Consider the following 16,521-nt stretch of genomic DNA (forward strand, 5'->3'; position numbering starts at 1 on the left):
AGCAAATACAAAACTATACACTAAACGCGCCAGTGAAACAAACAGCAGCACCTACCGTGAAGAGGCAGAGGAACTGAAGTTAATGTGTGGCAAGATGGTGATGGCTACATGGATCAAATAAATTTAGAAATGCCATATACAAATTTTAATACAAATACCTATAAAAATCAGAAAAGTGAACTTGCATTTCAGTTTTATAGAGAACTTTAAGGGAAATTACAGTCAATACAGTTTTCTTAATTGGTATTCCAGTTGGAGACACATTAGCTTGCATCATCCCTAGAAATTATTTTACAATGCTCTCACTAGAGACCAGGCAGTCTGCTGCCTAGAAGATACCTGGAATTCAGAATTAAAAAAATAATGGCTACTTTCCAACATTAAAGTGGTCCTGTCAAGGGCATGAATGCCTTAGGAGGAATTAGAGGAACAGCGCTGAAGAAGTAAAGTGTGACAAGTATCGCAAACACGGACAGGTTTAGGATACGATGGCAGTGCCAGTTCGTTACTGGAACAGGTGTTGCAGAAGATGTCCCCACAGTTTCTGCAGTGATGCTACAAACAGAGTGAGATGAGAATAAGCACAGCTCAGTGAGCATCAGGGAGAGAAACTGGGCCTTATAAAAGCTTTCAGAGTCTGCTGACATCACCCTCCCATCGCCAGCGGGCCCAGCCCTCCCTCCTGCGCCAGGGCTGAGCAGGGAGCCTGTGCGCCCTCCGCACAGGCTGGGTCCAACCCGGGGCAGGAGCCAGCAGCATCCCCTGCGATAAAGGCACCGCGCAGGGCCCGCAGCATGCGGCCCTCAGTGCCCACCGTTCCACAGGGAAGGGAGATGAACTGCAGCACAAGAGAACACAGCCCGTAACCACTCCCTACCAAGGCAAGTGCCCAAGCAGAAGAACATTTTTAGGATGGGAAATGCCACATTACTTCTCTGTGTAATTACCATGCCAGCAAGATCTGAATTGAAGTAGTGTCAGTCTTCCCTAGCAAGATACGCAACAGTGCATTTTTGTTATCTGTAATAAAGAAATAAGCCACTGAACACCACTACCTTCCTTCTTGAGATAGAGAATTCCTTTTCACATTGCTTGCAGTGTGTTGCTTCATCATCCTTCAGCCAGGTATGACCCTAGAAAATTGAAATGAAAACCTCACAAATAAAATTCATAAAACAAAATTCAAAAGGCAGTTTACCAACACTGTTGATATTTTTCGAAAGCCATCTTTTAAAGTAGGAAAATCATGGTGAAATTTGAAGGTGTTAAATGCATATGTTTAGTCAAAATATCCAGGAGTACATGTAGAGTACCTTTAGCGCTTTATTTACTTCTTTAATATCTTCCATCTTCAACTTTGATCTGGGGAGGGAAAAAAAAAAAATAAATTCCCTCCGCATGACTTTAAATTTAGTTGTGTTCGGTTTTACCTGGCACTCCACTGCCCAGCCACTGAATCTAAACTCTAATTAGTCAGCTCCCTGTACAGCTCCGAACCACTCCGTACCGCCAGGGAACCTGGTCACCTGGAGGTCTGCCCCAAAGCACGGTTCCACTGTAAGAATGAAGCATTTACTGTCGTGTTTCCTATCTCAGCCAGCTTACTCATGCGAGGACCTTCCCTCGCTTTCATTTCATGTCTGTTTCGTTTCCCATACATAGTAACTGCCTCCCTAAGATTCTCAGGTTTGCTGATTTTTATAACTAGATGCATTTTAAAATTATTAACATTAGTTTGATACTCCATCCATCAGGTTATGTCACTTCCAGGAGTTCAGTTCCTAGAACTCACTGGCTGAGATGAAGTCCCATTTCTTGAAGAGCTTGCTCCTGCTCCTCGCAGACCTTCTCTAACTGCTGCTTCTCATCTTGCAGTTTTCTCAGCTCCTATAAAATCGAGCACAAAATAATTTTTTGTGTGCACTGTCTGACCTGTAACCCAGATCAGTCTGTCCCAACTAACCGAGCAGTTCACAAGAACGAGCTCCTTTACAAAGCTGCCTTTTTCTAAGGCTTGATTCTTAGAATTACATGGGTGAACTACCCATGGGTTCTGCGTACACAACAAAATCATTTAACCACTATTTACCAGAAAGTGGAAGAAGTTTTTCAGGCTTTAAACATCCCTGAGCATAGCTAGAATGCAGCAGTCCTGTGCCCACACACGAGCGTATTAGAGAGATACTGGTGTGCAATTGTCTTCTGAACTGCTAGGTACACAGGAGCAGATTCTCTCTTTGGGTTAACAAGAATGCTTGTGCTTAAAAAATAAATCACATTCAGTTGTTCTGAATGCTTAAAAACATGTTCCTATTTTATGACAACAGTTGAAAGACTTCACACAGTCACTGAAAGCCCCAAACTTGCCGTCTCCTACCTGAGCAGGGGTAGCTCACCATGGGACAGCTGATGAGCTTCCCAACCCCAGCAATCCCACCTCAGCTTCAGCTGCTGACCCTCAGGCAGGGCAGGGAGCCAGAGGTGGCTCAGGAGGCTCCTAAGCCACCGTCCTTGCCTGAGCCCTGTACTAGCATTTCACGTGCAGACCCCTTATGTCAGCTGGGCTTTGGAACCCCTCAGGACAGTGGTACACGAGAAATACTTCTACTCCAGAGGCAAACATCACTCTCACTCTAAGTCAGCTTTAATCCTGAACATGGAGCGTGTTTGCACTGTGCATACCTTTTTCAGTCCTTCCATTTGCTGCAATTCTGTTTTAAGCAGAGTGGTAGCATCCTTCTCTTGGTGCAGTTCTCTTTGCAAAGTTTGTCTCTGTTCCTTTTCAGATTTTAACTCCTTTTCCAGCGTTGAGCTATTTAAAAATAATTCATTCTAAGAAAATATATAGCAGAAAAATATCCTATAGCACTTAAGGATAGCAACAGTATAAGAAGAAACACTGTCCAAAAGAGGCCAAAAACTAGAGTGGTGTACTGGGAAAGGAAACAGCAGGGATGTTATAGCAGGAGACAAAAAACTGTATTAATACTTTCAGGTCACAGAAAACAAGCAGCAATGAATGGCTAGAAGTAAAAAGAAGAAAACCCAGAACCCCCCCAAAAATCCAAAACCAATCCCCACAATTATGTATTTGACTACCTGTGATTAAACAGCCACATCTAAAAATTATACTGTACCCTGAAGTCTGAACAGTCCCCAAGGACACACCCCTAAACCCCTCCGAAAACCCCAATCCGTTCAGATGACAGTCACTTATGTGTTCAGCCTATGAGCATGACCACACCTGGCTCCTGATTTAGCAAAGAAGCAACTGAAAGCTCTGCTGCCAGCCGGAACAGCCAGATTTCTACTGGCACTCTATGCTCTAAATGGAGTGTTCTGAAAAAAACATCTCAAAATCCTCATGCTGACTGCACCATACAGAAGTGTCAGGCATCCCTAGGCCTTGCATAGATCCATCAATACTCGCTGGACCCAGCTCAGACCTACCCCTCTTTAGACTTCAGCACAAAAGGAGTAGAAGGCACTTCTTAAAGAAATGGCAGAAGGGAAGGAAAAAATCCTGATCAGATTAAATACCATTTGCTGTCCAGTTGGGACATCTGTTGCCGACAAGTGTCAAGCCTGCCAGCAAGCTCTTGCTTCATCTTGTTGCACCTTTCTTCCGCATCCTGCCTCGCCTTTTCTGCATGCTGCAGTCTACAAAGTAAGGAATACATACATTTCATTGTCAATTCACATGCTCCTTACCTACACCCTCCTGTTCTGTTCTTTTAGATTTATCATACTGTTCTTTATAAAAGCTTGAATTGAAAATGCTAGTGGAGGAAAAAAACCCCAAACTTCTGAAAGCGACTGTTTCTGCAAAAAACCCTGAAAGCAAGAGTCAGACCTGTTCTTACACTAAAGTCAGTATGTCTTTAAACCTAAAAAGGTTTTTTCAGATGGAAACTTTCAACAGACTTCAGTGTTGGCGATTTGAGTCTGTACTTATTACCTCTCTTCCATTTGTTTCATAGAGGACATCATCTCATTCGTTTTTCCTTCAAAAGAGGATATTGCTTCAGTTTTCTGTTGTAATGAACACTCTGCATTCTGTAGGAATAAGTGAATAGATATTCCAGGGTAATACATTTTAGTTTTCTAAAGCACAAAGTGTGTTTAATGAAAGTCTGCCACTAGATAAAGAATGTTTAGCACGTTACAGGCCATGCCTGGGCCGAACTGGAATGTACTGGAACGTACAAACAAAATGCTGATAATGACAGAGCTGACACTCCTCCACTTGTTTTGTTAAAAGCTCAGGAAAAAAAGCTTAACTGTAAGTTTTGGCCTACATGATCAGCTACAAGCCAAAAATCTTCTCTTTAGAAATGAGCTGGAAGAAAGAAATTATCAAATTAAATTGACAGGATAAGAATCTAAATTATTATTTGAATGTAATCACTGTACTCAGTGGGCATGGAACCAGGAAGGCACACCCCCGCGCCCCCCCCCTCCCCCCCCGGCAATAAATACTGCTTTTGAAAGCAAAGCTGTACCTCAGCACCGGGGGTTCCCTGGCCACTGCCTTGCAAAGGCCTGGATAAAGCCTGAACAGACACTGAGAAACAGTCCATAAAAACTGAGAGAAATCCCCTCTAGATTTCTGGTACCAGGTATGGGAGGGGAAGTCGTTAAACTTTTATTTCATTAATGGAGACAAGCTCTGTGTGTTTTGTGTGAACACTACTACTCCATCACTTCCTTAAACCAACACTAAACCCACAACCCACCCAAACAAAACCCCCCACAAAAACATCCCCAAGCCTCTGCAATAGATATGACATGAAGGATGGAGAAAGTAAACTCTAAAAACTGCCAGGGTAAGGCAAAACCAAGGAAGGGAGACAGGCCCAGAAAGCAGAATGTTTTTCATTTTGCTTCCCTAACCATCTTGCATCTGGAGACCCAGGTGTTATGCTAAAGGGGGTGCAACAAAATACCTAAACCACTCCCACAACTTTTTGGTGGCTCCAGAGGCCAGCCTGACCACAGAGTTCCTCCCTTCCCAAACCAGTGTTGCCTTTCCACCAGCTATAGCACTCAGCTGACCGTGTGGGTACAGACTGCAGGAGAGAGACAAAAATAACCAGTAGTTTACTATTGGTTTCTTATTGTTGGTTTCTATGGTAAATGGTGTTAAATATGGTGCACATGAAAGACAAGACAACACAGATGGGAAGGAGAACCAAGACAGTTCTTGGCTGCTGTAATTTCTTAAAGGACTAATCATTCAGCAGTTAGAACAAAGGACTTTTGCAAACACCTTTTCCCCTGAGGGAGCTCTCCATTTGTCTCAGTGTTTGTTGCACGATCCTGTCGCACACTATGTGGCATACTCAAAGAAACCCCCTTTCCTACCAAACATATCCAATAGCATATCAATAAAGGAAGCATAATAAAAAAAATTAAACAATTCTTCCTCAGTTTTAAAAAATACATTCTTAAGAAAATTGTTGCATCTAAGTGTTATTTCATACATCCCCGATACATGATTAACATGTAAAGACCACCACTACAGCTACTTTTTCTATTCTCCACTACGTACATACCTGAGATTTGTGAAACATCTGCAAGTTAATAGCCTTCACTTCTTCTAACTGTTGGCGAAGTGCAACTAAAGTGTCTTGTTTTTCATGAGTATCTTTTTCCAGAAGTTTCATGGCAATTTCCATCTCTGTTTTCATTCCAATTTGTAGCTCCAACTCTTTCTCTAGTTCCTTACAAAGAGATTTCCTAGTTACTGCTATGTAGTCACGTGTCAGGGATAAGCATTTTCAAAACCCAAATAACCCCATACAGAAACTATGTGTTACTCTAAGATAATACCAAACTATGATTTTACAGAAGAACTAGGTCTCAATATTTTGTAAGTAAGACAAAAATACTGTTTCAGCTCTACAGATCAGGGCAAGGGTGCAGACCAGCTGTCATGAAGTGTAGAGCTCAGCATTTAACATATGAGCCTGTCAAATGACACATTTCTCCTAGCAGTTGGAGTTGGGTTGACTTAGGTCACTAATGAGCAGTTTACTGTGCAAGTGACTGTTGTGCATATACTATATTTTCCTCCATAAAGACAGTTGCCTCTCTTTGTGTTTTGATCTTAGTCTCTGCCGTAATAATGCTGGTAGGTTCTTAAACAGGGGAAGATCGTTTATTTTTAGCATTCCAAAAGCCCCAATTTCCAGTTCTTTACGGACACTGTTAACAACCAGCATCCAGCACCCTGCTTGCAATTCCTTTATGAATTCTGAGTAGCAGCAAAAAGCGTACAGCATACATCTTATATTTGCAATGCTGCTTCAAAGTATGCAGAATCCCGTATCTTTCATTTCACTTCTATGGTTAAGTTTCCTTACCAGCCTAATTTTTTTTTCTTCTTTCAACTGCTTCCAAACATCACTGTACATTTCATCAAGACCCTGGCGCGACTGCTTGTAAGTATCCAATTCTACTTTTGTATCCTCTTTTGTTACCTGCAAGAAACATCAGCAAAAAAGCCACATAAGACCACAAAGCTATGTATTACCACAAAGCTATGTATTTAAAGTAGGCCTTAAGTTCTTGTATGCAACACAATACTTTTATATGCTACTTCAAGTAAAATCCTACTGTTTTACCAGTAATAAGCTGGCAAACGTTAATAAGCTGAAATTTCAAATAACATAGTAAAAATAAAAAGAAAACATGCTAACACTTTCAATGCTTTTCCCCTTAGGCAAGTATGTGTTTCAGTGTGTAGTAAAGAACAGCAAAAACTAACGCCTGTGCAGACTGTACACATAAACAGCGACCTATGCAGTAGCATGCTGAAGTGTGCTTAGCATTCCAGTTCAAAGTGCTTTTGAGAGCACTAACTACAGCTGATCAAAAGATATCATTGAATTTAAGGATCCTCATCATCGTCAAATAGGTGTCCCACCTCTACACTTTTTTCACTCCGTTCACGAATTAATTCATTTTGTTGTTTCAACTGCTGCTGCTCTTCCTGAAGTGATCCAATTCGGTCAGTTGCTGCTGCAAGCTGTTTACAAAGAGAATGTATCTGTATTTAATCACTGTACAAGCATGCAACATCTGGAGGAATTCTAAAGTTAGTAGCTCAGCCTTTGCAGCAGGTGTGCTGCTCACTTCCCTTTTCGTCCCTTTCATTCTCCCCAGAAGCTGCCTGACCCTTCTGCAGCCACACTCACTGTACAGCCTAAATTAACAAGCCCACCAACATTTGTTCACTTTACTCCTCCTCCATGCCCTCATCAGTTATTTTTAAATATTAACTGTGCAAAGAAATGCATCCTAGTGTAAAAGGCTAAAATCCCCCACAGATAATAAGATCTGTGGTATTCTTTCTGGTATAAACTAGAAGTTGTATGGCAAGGCAGGGCTGACATTCACTGGTAGAACCTTATGGCATTTTCAAGTGAAGCTATCCCCAAAAGTATTGGAAATTGGACTACATAGATACACTCTGAAATATCTATAATGTGTGTATATATATATTTACGTAAAAACCCACCACCACAAAACCCCAAACCAGCAGTATCATGCATGCTGCTGGATTCTATTTCAGTTCCCAGCTAGGAAAGATTTCCTAATTGAAGGTTCTTTTTCTTTTCTTTTTCTATTTAACTCACATGACAAATACATACACGCATGTATGTGGAGAAAGAAGAGGGGTAAGTCATGTTCATTATAGTGGTATGATTACTTTTGGGTGGAGCCACCACTGCAAGACAAAAAACTTAAGGAAACCTGTCTACCAAATACGCGCCCAAAAGCATTTTAACAGCTAGCATAATGTAGAAGCTTTGCACAGAGCTTTCCCCATGTGCCAACTCATGCCAGTCCTACCAATCCCCCACATTTCAGCAGTTTCAACTGAAATATTTTAGGTCTAAGGTATATTCTTAGGGAGTTCTGCCTCCGATGGAAAAGAGCTATGAGGAATGTTCAACAGACCAGACACAAACCTCTTCCTGGAGTTTTGAATTGGTCTTTTCTAAACAGTCTATTTTGTTCTGAAGATCTGCAACTGTGCAACTGCAGCAAGGAAAGAGAGATGCATAAAAACAGCAAAAGAAGTGCCAATGTTCCAACATTTATTCTTATCCTCAACCATCACCATCTTGCAATTGTTAACATTGAAACACTTTGGCGAGCTTGCAAAAAACCCAGAGGAAGGACACCTGTCCCTCTTAAGCACCGAGAGGACCGTGCATTTCCCTACAGCTGACAGCCTATCGCATTAGTTGGCAGCTGTGTTCTAGTTTGGGTTCTGCAGACTTAACACCTCTCAAGTTCAAGAGGGTAAGTGAGGCCTGCTCCTGTCACTGAGTAACCTGTTGGGGAAGAACAGAGACTCTTCCTCTAAAGAATGAATTTCCAGATGCACTTGTAATAGTTTTTTCTTGAAAAAGTAGCTCCAAAATATTTTGTTAATCACTAATAAGTCTCAAAAAAGTAAACTGTTACTACACAGACTTGTTTTCTGCATTGCATCTGCCATCAGAAGAGTAAGATTACAAAATGAAACTAAGATTTCTAAGATTTTGGGAAATAATCAGAAAAGGCATTTCAGTATCAGACAAAAGTCTACAATACTGACACCAGAGACATTCAAAGCCATACTGGAAAAGCTAAAGAGGATGAATGTTTGTATATTAGAACAGATGGAAATCCCACCTTAGATGTCGGTTCAGCTCTTCCACATAATGCTTCTGGTCAAGGACAGCTGTAATCCCTCCATCTCTAGTTGTAAAAGTGAGAATTTATTGGTTAAGAAGAAACTCCTTTATTCTAAAATGTTTGTTTGTACAAGGGTCTTCTGCACAGACATGCAAATGGAGCTGAAATCTTTTCTCCTTTTCTTACAAAAATACTTGTGCCTGAGCTAGACTGGAAGCACCAGGGAGATGAAGCAGCTGTTCAGCTGCTTCTAGATACACTGATGCCAACAGTTGCAGTCTCTTGGTTCACCTGACATTTCACCTAAAATTACTTTTTTTCCCCTCCATAACTGATCTCTCCCACCAAGACAGCTATTTAATTGAGAGCATTTCTGAAACAGTGCTTAGAAACTGTGGGTGATCTGGTAGGTCATGTCTCCTCAAACCAAATAAAAACACAAGTCCAAAACTTTTGGTGCTCTTAATTTGGTCCCAGTTCAAGCCACAAACTCTCAAATACCATGGGCTCAACCTCTGAAAGTTAGTGCTTCTATGTAGCTAAAAAAAATCTATTTCAGATTTTCTTTTTTTGGATGGTTAAAAGAGTTTGAGATCTCTAGCACTCATGAGCTCCCACAGACTGACAAGTGTGTCCTACAAAAACCATAACAATTTAGAATCACTAATTCACCATACGTACTGTTTTCCATCACTGTCCTGTGTTTCCTTAAGGTACAAGGAAAAATCGATCACTCCAACCTGTAAAATATATTTAAGATATTAACACACGTTCACAGTGCAATTCTGAATAGTAGCAGGCATTACTTATGATTTTTTGAAATACAAAGTTTAGAGAGACAGATAATACCTACATTCTTCCCAGCTGAAGCAAACATACAAGCTAATGTTGTCATAAAAGCATCAAAATAACCATATTCAGTGTGCTCAGTTTCCTAGTAGTTATTAGTTTTGACAGCTTTTCCATAAACTGCTACTTAAAGAGATGGATGCTTATGTGTTTTTTTTTTTTTGTTTTGTTTTTTTTTTTTGTTTTTTTTTTATTCAACGTGGAAAGCATGACAATCTTCAATACAGGACATTCTGGACAGAATTCTGGACCCATCTCAGTAAAGTATTTATGGATATGCTTAATTCTACTAGAATCTTTTATCTATTGATTTTATTTAAGTTTTAATCTTCACCTGGGAATCCAGGTCTTCTCCTTTCAAGCAAAGGTTTGCATCAATAACATTCAGTCCAACTAGCAGACCCACAATGACTGCTCCTTCCTCCTCCATCATCAACGCATCAGGTTCGTAAAATTCACTAGAAGAAATATTATAAGGCATCACTGCACATCAAACAATGATAATGGTACTTTCATCACTGAAATCATATAAACAGTAGTGTAGCCCTTATAAGGCTCAGCTGATCAGTCCCTTCTAACTCATGTATTGCACAAGGCAGAAGATGCAGAACTCTCACGGAAAATACTCATTCCTCTGTAAGATCACTGCAAAAACAATTAACAACTTGCTCTTCTGCAGGTTGCAAGAACAAGCTTAAAGTTAAACTGGTTAATTGATGACCTCTTACTACAGCAATGCAAGGTTTCAGTGATTCACTGAACACAACGTACACACGCCTGTAGTTACCTTAATAGATGCTTATGGTCCAAGAGTACTTTGAGATAATCTGCCAGTTTCTTTTGCATGAGTGCTAGATAAAGCCAAGCTCTTCCTCTTCCCACAGCAGTCCTAAAATGAAAAGTTACGTGTTTTGGTAAAAAAAAAGCGTTTTATTAAGTAGATTTGTGCAATTCAAAATTCTCCCTTAAAAAAGGTACATGAAGGTTATTTACTAAAAAACCCAATAATAATAAAAATCCCTGGGGAAAGGAAGCATTGTCTCCAGAACACAGAAGCATTAAAGTATATCCACTGCTTTAGCAAAGGGAAAGTATATGTGAAGTCTTCCCAACTTCGAAAGACAGACATATTTTCAACTACCACCATAAATCAATCATTGTTCCATCCTACCACTAAAACTAGTCTACTTCTATCATCCTGAATTACCCAAATTAAATACTACTAGCACATGCACAAAATGCCACTAAGTCATAAAAGCAAGGGGAAGAAGAGGAAAGAAAATATCTGTGAAGATTTTACAGTTATTTTTAGCAAGGTTATAGAAGTTTCCAAATGCTGTTTTCAATCTGACAGCATTGTCTGAATCAGAAGCCCTGAATATTTTGAGATATCCTCCTTATGTCTTGGAGAAGTCAATGCCTCCTACATACCCTATTTTTTGCTTTGGGAACAAGACCTCATTAAGGAAGGTGGGAGACTACACAAATGATTCTTTCTCCCAGCAGTACAGGTGAAATGCATCATCCCCAACAATCGACTTACTTCAACTCCGGCAGATTTTTAACACTAGTTGTTACATTTGACGCTTCAGGACAAAGTTTTTCCACTAGTTCCAAAGGACCAAAAAACGATTTGTTCTGTCCAATAAAAGTCTTCTTTGCTAAAAGGAGCATACAGAGAAGTTTGTGAGGGAAAGTGACAGGCTTCCAACTCCAGAGTTACAAATTTTAGTCCACGCTTTACTTTGTCTTACTGGCTCCTAGCATGTCAGCGACAAGGGGGCATTAAAAATACTTTGACAGTTTAGGAGGCACAAAATACTGGGTATATGAGGAGGCAATTGCACAGCTATGTCGGTAATACTAATCAGCATCGCAGGGTGTACGCAATGGGTATTAACATCAAGCAGAAGTCACAGAGGAGACACGGCCAGCCACGCCAGGGCCTCGCTTCGCCGCCCCTCCTCACGCAGGGGAGCGGGTGCCCACCTTTCAGCCCGTGCTTGAGGCAGTGCTCCAGCACCACGAAGAACTGCTGCAAGGGAGGGAAGTCGGAGTCCAGGGTCCGGCCCAGGCTCAGGGCCGACTGGATGAGGATTTTGATACTGAGCTTCATCATGTTCATGAGGTTGGCGCGCTCCTCCATGGCGTGGTACCGCGCACCTGGGGGGGATGACAGAGGTAGAGAGAGAAAAGCTGCTTTTAGACGCGCGCTCCTGCTGACCCCCTCACAGAGCGCTGCCTCCCCGCCGCGGGCTCCATCTTGCGGAGGCGAGCGCCTGAAGAGCTGGGTATGAGGCACGGCTGAGTCCCCCCGCCCCCAACACGCTGGACCCGCGGACCGAGAGCTGGCTCCGGGGGGAGCGAGGCCGCGGCGCCCCCCGCCCCCGGGCCCGGCGCCGCCTCAGCGCTGCGCGGGGGCCGTACCTGGGCGGCGGGGCCGCAGGGCAGCCCCCGCCGCGGGCCGAGGCGACCCCTCCCCGCCCGCGTTACCACGGCGACAGCGCACGCAGCGCCGCCGCCCCCCCAACTCTCGCGAGACCGAGCGCGGCGAGGGTGGGTCCCACGCTGCGCCGGGCGCCATTTTAGAACGAGCCGAGCGCCCAGTGCAGGCGCCTACGCGCCGCCAATGCTGGGCAGGCTCGCCGCCTCCAGACCTGAGGGAGGGCGAGCACAAACAGGCGGCCGGCTACCGCTCTTCCTTCAGTCAGCAACAGGCTCTGACAGACGCTGCCAACCTCAGACCAGTGGCCGCCTAAACACCCTTACGAGCCAGCTCTGTTGCGTTAGGAGGATCCTGCTGTCACCTGTGGATCAAACATGGTCACACTCCCTTGCAGAATAGCAGTGCAGAAGACCCGAGTCTATAAGGTAGAGCCCCTGCGTCAGTCACATGCAAGCTTGTTAACACTAACACCTTGCAAAAGTCTCTTTCACTACTAATTTTCATTATTACCTTCCTTTCTGTGCACGTATGTTAATCTATGATTAAAACCAAGCAAACTTCTATCCATATCAGGAGAGTGAAAACAGGCAGTCATTCTAATCAAGTTGATCTTAATGCAAAGCACACAAAGTCTGATCTTCTCCGTAGGCTATTGTATCCATGACTATAGTCAACGTAGCAGATGCCTCAAAACTGCATATAATGTCTTGAGACTGAGGATTAAAATGGCTGTAATGTTTTGAATTTATATGCCAATATTGTTAGGTTACACATCAGGAACAAGAAAACACTGGCTGCACAAACAGAATCAGTGACTTTGAGTATTGGGATGTTTCAGTAGCAATGCTAACTTTTTTTGATGGTTTCCTGAATTTGAATTTTTAATTTATTGGGACTACTTTACTTGTAAGCCTTGCTCAAGCTACACACTGTATTATCCACAAGCCTTAGAAAAAAACCCACAAAAAAATCCTAACAAAAAACCTTGCGAATGCAGTGTTCTTCACAAACAGAAACGTAAACTCAAGTGTCTTCATAAGGTTTGTATTAAGCTAGTTACTTGAACAGTATTTTTTAGACTGTTGAGAATTTACAGTCAAGTACATCTTTTGCAAAACTGTGTACAAGGTGGTACATGCAAAATAGGCAGGTATTAGATATATTAGCCAAGCCTCAAAGATTAGGAATCGGGGTTACCTAAGTGCAGATGATCAGACATTATGCTGCAGTCTTTAAGAATGCAATCACACAATCTCACATCTCATTCAATTCAACAGATTATTTTTTTTAACATCTTTTTGAAGCCCTATGCCTTGTTAGCACACTTCAAGTCAAAACACTGAAGCATGAAGAAAAGCTAACTTAATTTTTTGGTCTTTTAAGACTGCAAGTCTTGATTTGTATTCTTTAGATTTGTAGCTCCTGGCCTTCTCTGCAAGGCAGGACATAGTTTCTTCAATGGCAGACACCATTTTTACGATGCATCTTTCTATATGTCCAAATATACGCATAGTGTGCAGCACTGTTTACATGTGATCAACAGATCTGAAATAGCAGGTAGAGGTTATAAAATCTCTGGAAAAAGATGGCAGCAGGGAACAAGGTGTTAGTTTTCCACAAGTGGTCCTGCAGGCCTCAGCTTATTTCTTAAAAAAACCTTTTTAAAATTGAATTTATACAGCTTGGTCAAAGGTAATAAATAGGTAGAATAGGCAAAATAGTTGATTTTGTGTCTGTTCACATTTCACATCTAAGTCATGAACAGATTTTCCTTAGGCAATTTTCTATAAAACTCATCAACGTATTATCTGAATACTTGAACAACTTAGGAAGATAGTGTTATATTCCCTTACTTTACAGATAAGAAGCTGAAAGATTGTGGTAAAAATTCCATTGAGTGTGGGAGCTCCATTTCAGCCAAAAGAATGTTTTATTCTCCAACCCTTGCTAAATACTGTATGTTGTTTTGAATTACATCTATTCACAGCATTGTTCCAAATGCAACTGAAGAAAATAGGGTATTCTGCCCTTTGTCAGGTTAGCTCATCCTCAAGATGAGCATCCAGGAAACAAATCTGTGAGAAGCTTGGTGTGAGACTTAAAGATGCAGGGAAAAACAAAAATCTGATTTTTTTCAGGACAGAACTTATCTTAAACTCTCACTATGCAACGTTGAGGAATTTTCACAAAAAAAAAAAGTTCATCAGCAGTAGCTTATTACACCATGCAGTCACAATTAATCCCCACAGAATTCCAGTTTAAATACTTAATATTAAAAAGAAAAAGGTCAGCACCGGTTAGCAAATGAGCTGCATTGCTCCAGAACCACTCAGTGCTAGTTCCAGACTCTGAAGTTCAAGACTCCAGGCCCAATTCCTTCTACATTTAGATGTTTTTGTTTCCATGTTACAAATCTCACTGAGATTTAATTTCAATATTAATTCAACTAAAGCCCTTTTGATTCGGTTCTAAGAGACCTGTTCCACAAATCTGTATGGTTTCTATATCTATGAATACAATGTTTAATAAAGGAAGCTGTGGTTAAACAGAAGGCATTTTTAGCATTCTTAAAAAGTAATTTATAACAAATCTGTATCTTAGTTCACTTGTCCACTTTCTGGCACAAAAGCTATACAAGAAGTACAGTATAGTTCCTTCCCTGAACCAGGACCCTAGGAAGGATAACAATTTGGTTATATCACATACGAGTGTAGTCAGGCTGCTGCTGGGGTGAACTTTAAGGAAGAGGGAGAAAAGGAATCAAATAAAAGCCTACTGCATAAAACTAAAGTAAATTTCCCTAATTATATTAAGAGTTTAGGATTCTTCTGATTATAGTAAATTTTTTTTAAGTTCTGCATCCGTGTTGTTTTTTAATTTTGCTTAAATAAAACCCTGCAGCATTAGATTTTAAAAAATAAAGTCAAAGTATTAACCACATATCACTGACACTGATCAACAGCACTTACGGGAGCAAACTTATTTGCGCACCATAAAAGCAAGTTTACTAAATAAGCATAACCATACTTGTTTTTGCTGTGCTGTCATTGCTGACTGGTTTGGATATGAATCCTACCAAAGATGCAGACTTCAGAGCGCTGCCATAGCTCAGCGCCAAGTTTTCCGAGGCTTTCTTGGCCAGTGACAAGATCGGAGCGGACCACCTCGCTTCCTCCGTTTTCTCTTTTTCCTCGTTTTTCAATTCAGTCGCGTTAGGAATCTGTTTTTTGTCGATAATCTCGAAGTCTTCTTTTATTTCCGCGGCAGATGCGGTACGGCTCTCCCCTTCGGCCATCTTTACCGTGTCATATGACACCAGTCATGAGCAATGGAGCCGGCCGCCCCCCGCCCCCGCCGCCGGCAGGTTGCAGGGCAGGTACCCGGGAGCCGGCTGAACGGTTTTAAAGCTGCTGCTTGCATAAGCAGGGTTGTAAGGCAAGCCCTTCCAGGACTGAGCACTTTTGATGTTCTGAGTTAAAGACTCGGGGGAGGGGGGGATTGAAGACGAAGGAAGAATTTACTTTTAAACAAGTTACAAAAGTAACAAAAATACACTTTACAGGATATGATTGCTCTCAGTGTTCCCAAACATTCTTTTCAATTAGAAAATTTGTAGTATCTTTTGATAACCCAGATTTGTGCAGTTAAGTTGTGACAACTTAAAGAGATCTTTATTAGTCCGCCTACAATTCAATTCATTGTAGCTTGATTAGAATGGTGGATTGGTATGACAGGTTCACCGTTGTGAAAAGTGCTTGCTTGCATCACTGACATTAAAAAATAACTGTAGTCAGTAAGGCTACTTCGTTACTGTATTTGGGCTGTGTTTAGTAGAAGAGATCTATCATGAAGGAGAACTGAAATCACCCTGGTACAAAAGTTCGATCGTACTGGGTATCTCAAATATTGATGTAGCCTACTAGTACGCGACTATTACCTGTTTTTACATCCAGCAACTGTATGTGCTTGAGATATATCACTCATTTAGCCATGAGATAGTAGGTGCTGCATGCTACCTTTCTTTGCTACACCAAGTTTAGGTTTTGTGGTTTTTTTTTTTAAGAAATGTGAGAAGGGGTTAGGAGACTTGAAGATCAATTTCAGTAGTCTTGCAGCAAAATAAATCTTCAGGTCTGTATCTTATTTGTTCTCCTACTATAAGCTACTTTAAGATTTATTCAGTCTTCTTGGCTTCTCAGACACTCAAAGTTTAACAACTTTTGTTCCACAAAGCACAGGGAAGCTCTTATATTTTTGTTGAGAATTCAGAGATCAGCAGCCTCTTACTCACCCACAATTCATAAGAGCTAAGTATAGGCTTTAAGCTGCTTCTGTTGAATAGAGATAAGTTTTACTCCATCTTGTGGACTCCAGCAGTATTTGGTTGTGTTTATAAGGAAGTAGTATTTAATAGCTTTGTAGGTTGCTATCTTGCAATTGACTATATGAATAGTGACTTTCTCTGTGACTTGAGAAAGACTTGACATTGATTTTCTGTCTTTTACTATCCACCCGGTATTAAAGTCAGGGCAATA

At 41.3% G+C, this 16,521-nt stretch overlaps 2 protein-coding genes across 4 annotated transcripts in view; one reads left to right on the forward strand and one right to left on the reverse strand.

The window, feature by feature from the left end:
- Nucleotides 1-139: 139 nt before the first annotated feature.
- Nucleotides 140-15,289, reverse strand: RUFY1 (RUN and FYVE domain containing 1). 3 transcript variants are annotated; one of them, XM_005242722.4, is made up of 18 exons: nucleotides 15,014-15,289; nucleotides 11,530-11,703; nucleotides 11,084-11,201; nucleotides 10,328-10,429; nucleotides 9,875-9,998; nucleotides 9,373-9,431; nucleotides 8,689-8,754; nucleotides 7,977-8,046; nucleotides 6,929-7,030; nucleotides 6,366-6,482; nucleotides 5,556-5,723; nucleotides 3,959-4,056; nucleotides 3,541-3,660; nucleotides 2,683-2,812; nucleotides 1,793-1,887; nucleotides 1,314-1,362; nucleotides 1,056-1,133; nucleotides 140-555 (listed from the first exon to the last, which is right to left on the reverse strand). In XM_005242722.4, the coding sequence occupies exons 1-18, from the start codon at nucleotides 15,279-15,281 to the stop codon at nucleotides 412-414; spliced, it is 2,082 nt and encodes a 693-aa protein (XP_005242779.1). In that variant the 5' UTR covers nucleotides 15,282-15,289; the 3' UTR covers nucleotides 140-411. The 3 variants fall into 3 exon arrangements, with proteins under 3 accessions (XP_005242779.1, XP_027650095.1, XP_055667726.1); XM_027794294.2 differs by having other exon boundaries at nucleotides 15,063-15,202; XM_055811751.1 differs by lacking the exon at nucleotides 15,014-15,289 and adding an exon at nucleotides 11,968-12,147.
- Nucleotides 12,296-16,521, forward strand: part of ADAMTS2 (ADAM metallopeptidase with thrombospondin type 1 motif 2) — a 261,886-nt gene continuing 257,660 nt past the window's right edge. Inside the window, exon 1 of the mRNA XM_055811750.1 lies at nucleotides 12,296-12,411. Within this exon, the coding sequence (XP_055667725.1) occupies nucleotides 12,361-12,411 (51 nt within the window). The 5' untranslated portion in view covers nucleotides 12,296-12,360. The remainder of the gene's footprint in view (nucleotides 12,412-16,521) is intronic.

Source organism: Falco peregrinus, chromosome 8 (genome assembly GCF_023634155.1).
Source record: "Falco peregrinus isolate bFalPer1 chromosome 8, bFalPer1.pri, whole genome shotgun sequence".
Classification (NCBI taxonomy): domain Eukaryota; kingdom Metazoa; phylum Chordata; class Aves; order Falconiformes; family Falconidae; genus Falco; species Falco peregrinus.

Excerpts from the sequence above, each read along its gene's own strand:
- RUFY1 (XM_005242722.4), bottom strand. The coding sequence starts at position 15,281 with ATGGCCGAAGGGGAGAGCCGTACCGCATCTGCCGCGGAAATAAAAGAA. Across the intron at positions 3,661-3,958 it reads ATGAAACAAATGGAAGAGAG|ACTGCAGCATGCAGAAAAGG; the intron begins GTAATAAGTACA and ends CTTACTTTGTAG. Across the intron at positions 556-1,055 it reads TCTCTATCTCAAGAAGGAAG|CATCACTGCAGAAACTGTGG; the intron begins GTAGTGGTGTTC and ends CTCTGTTTGTAG.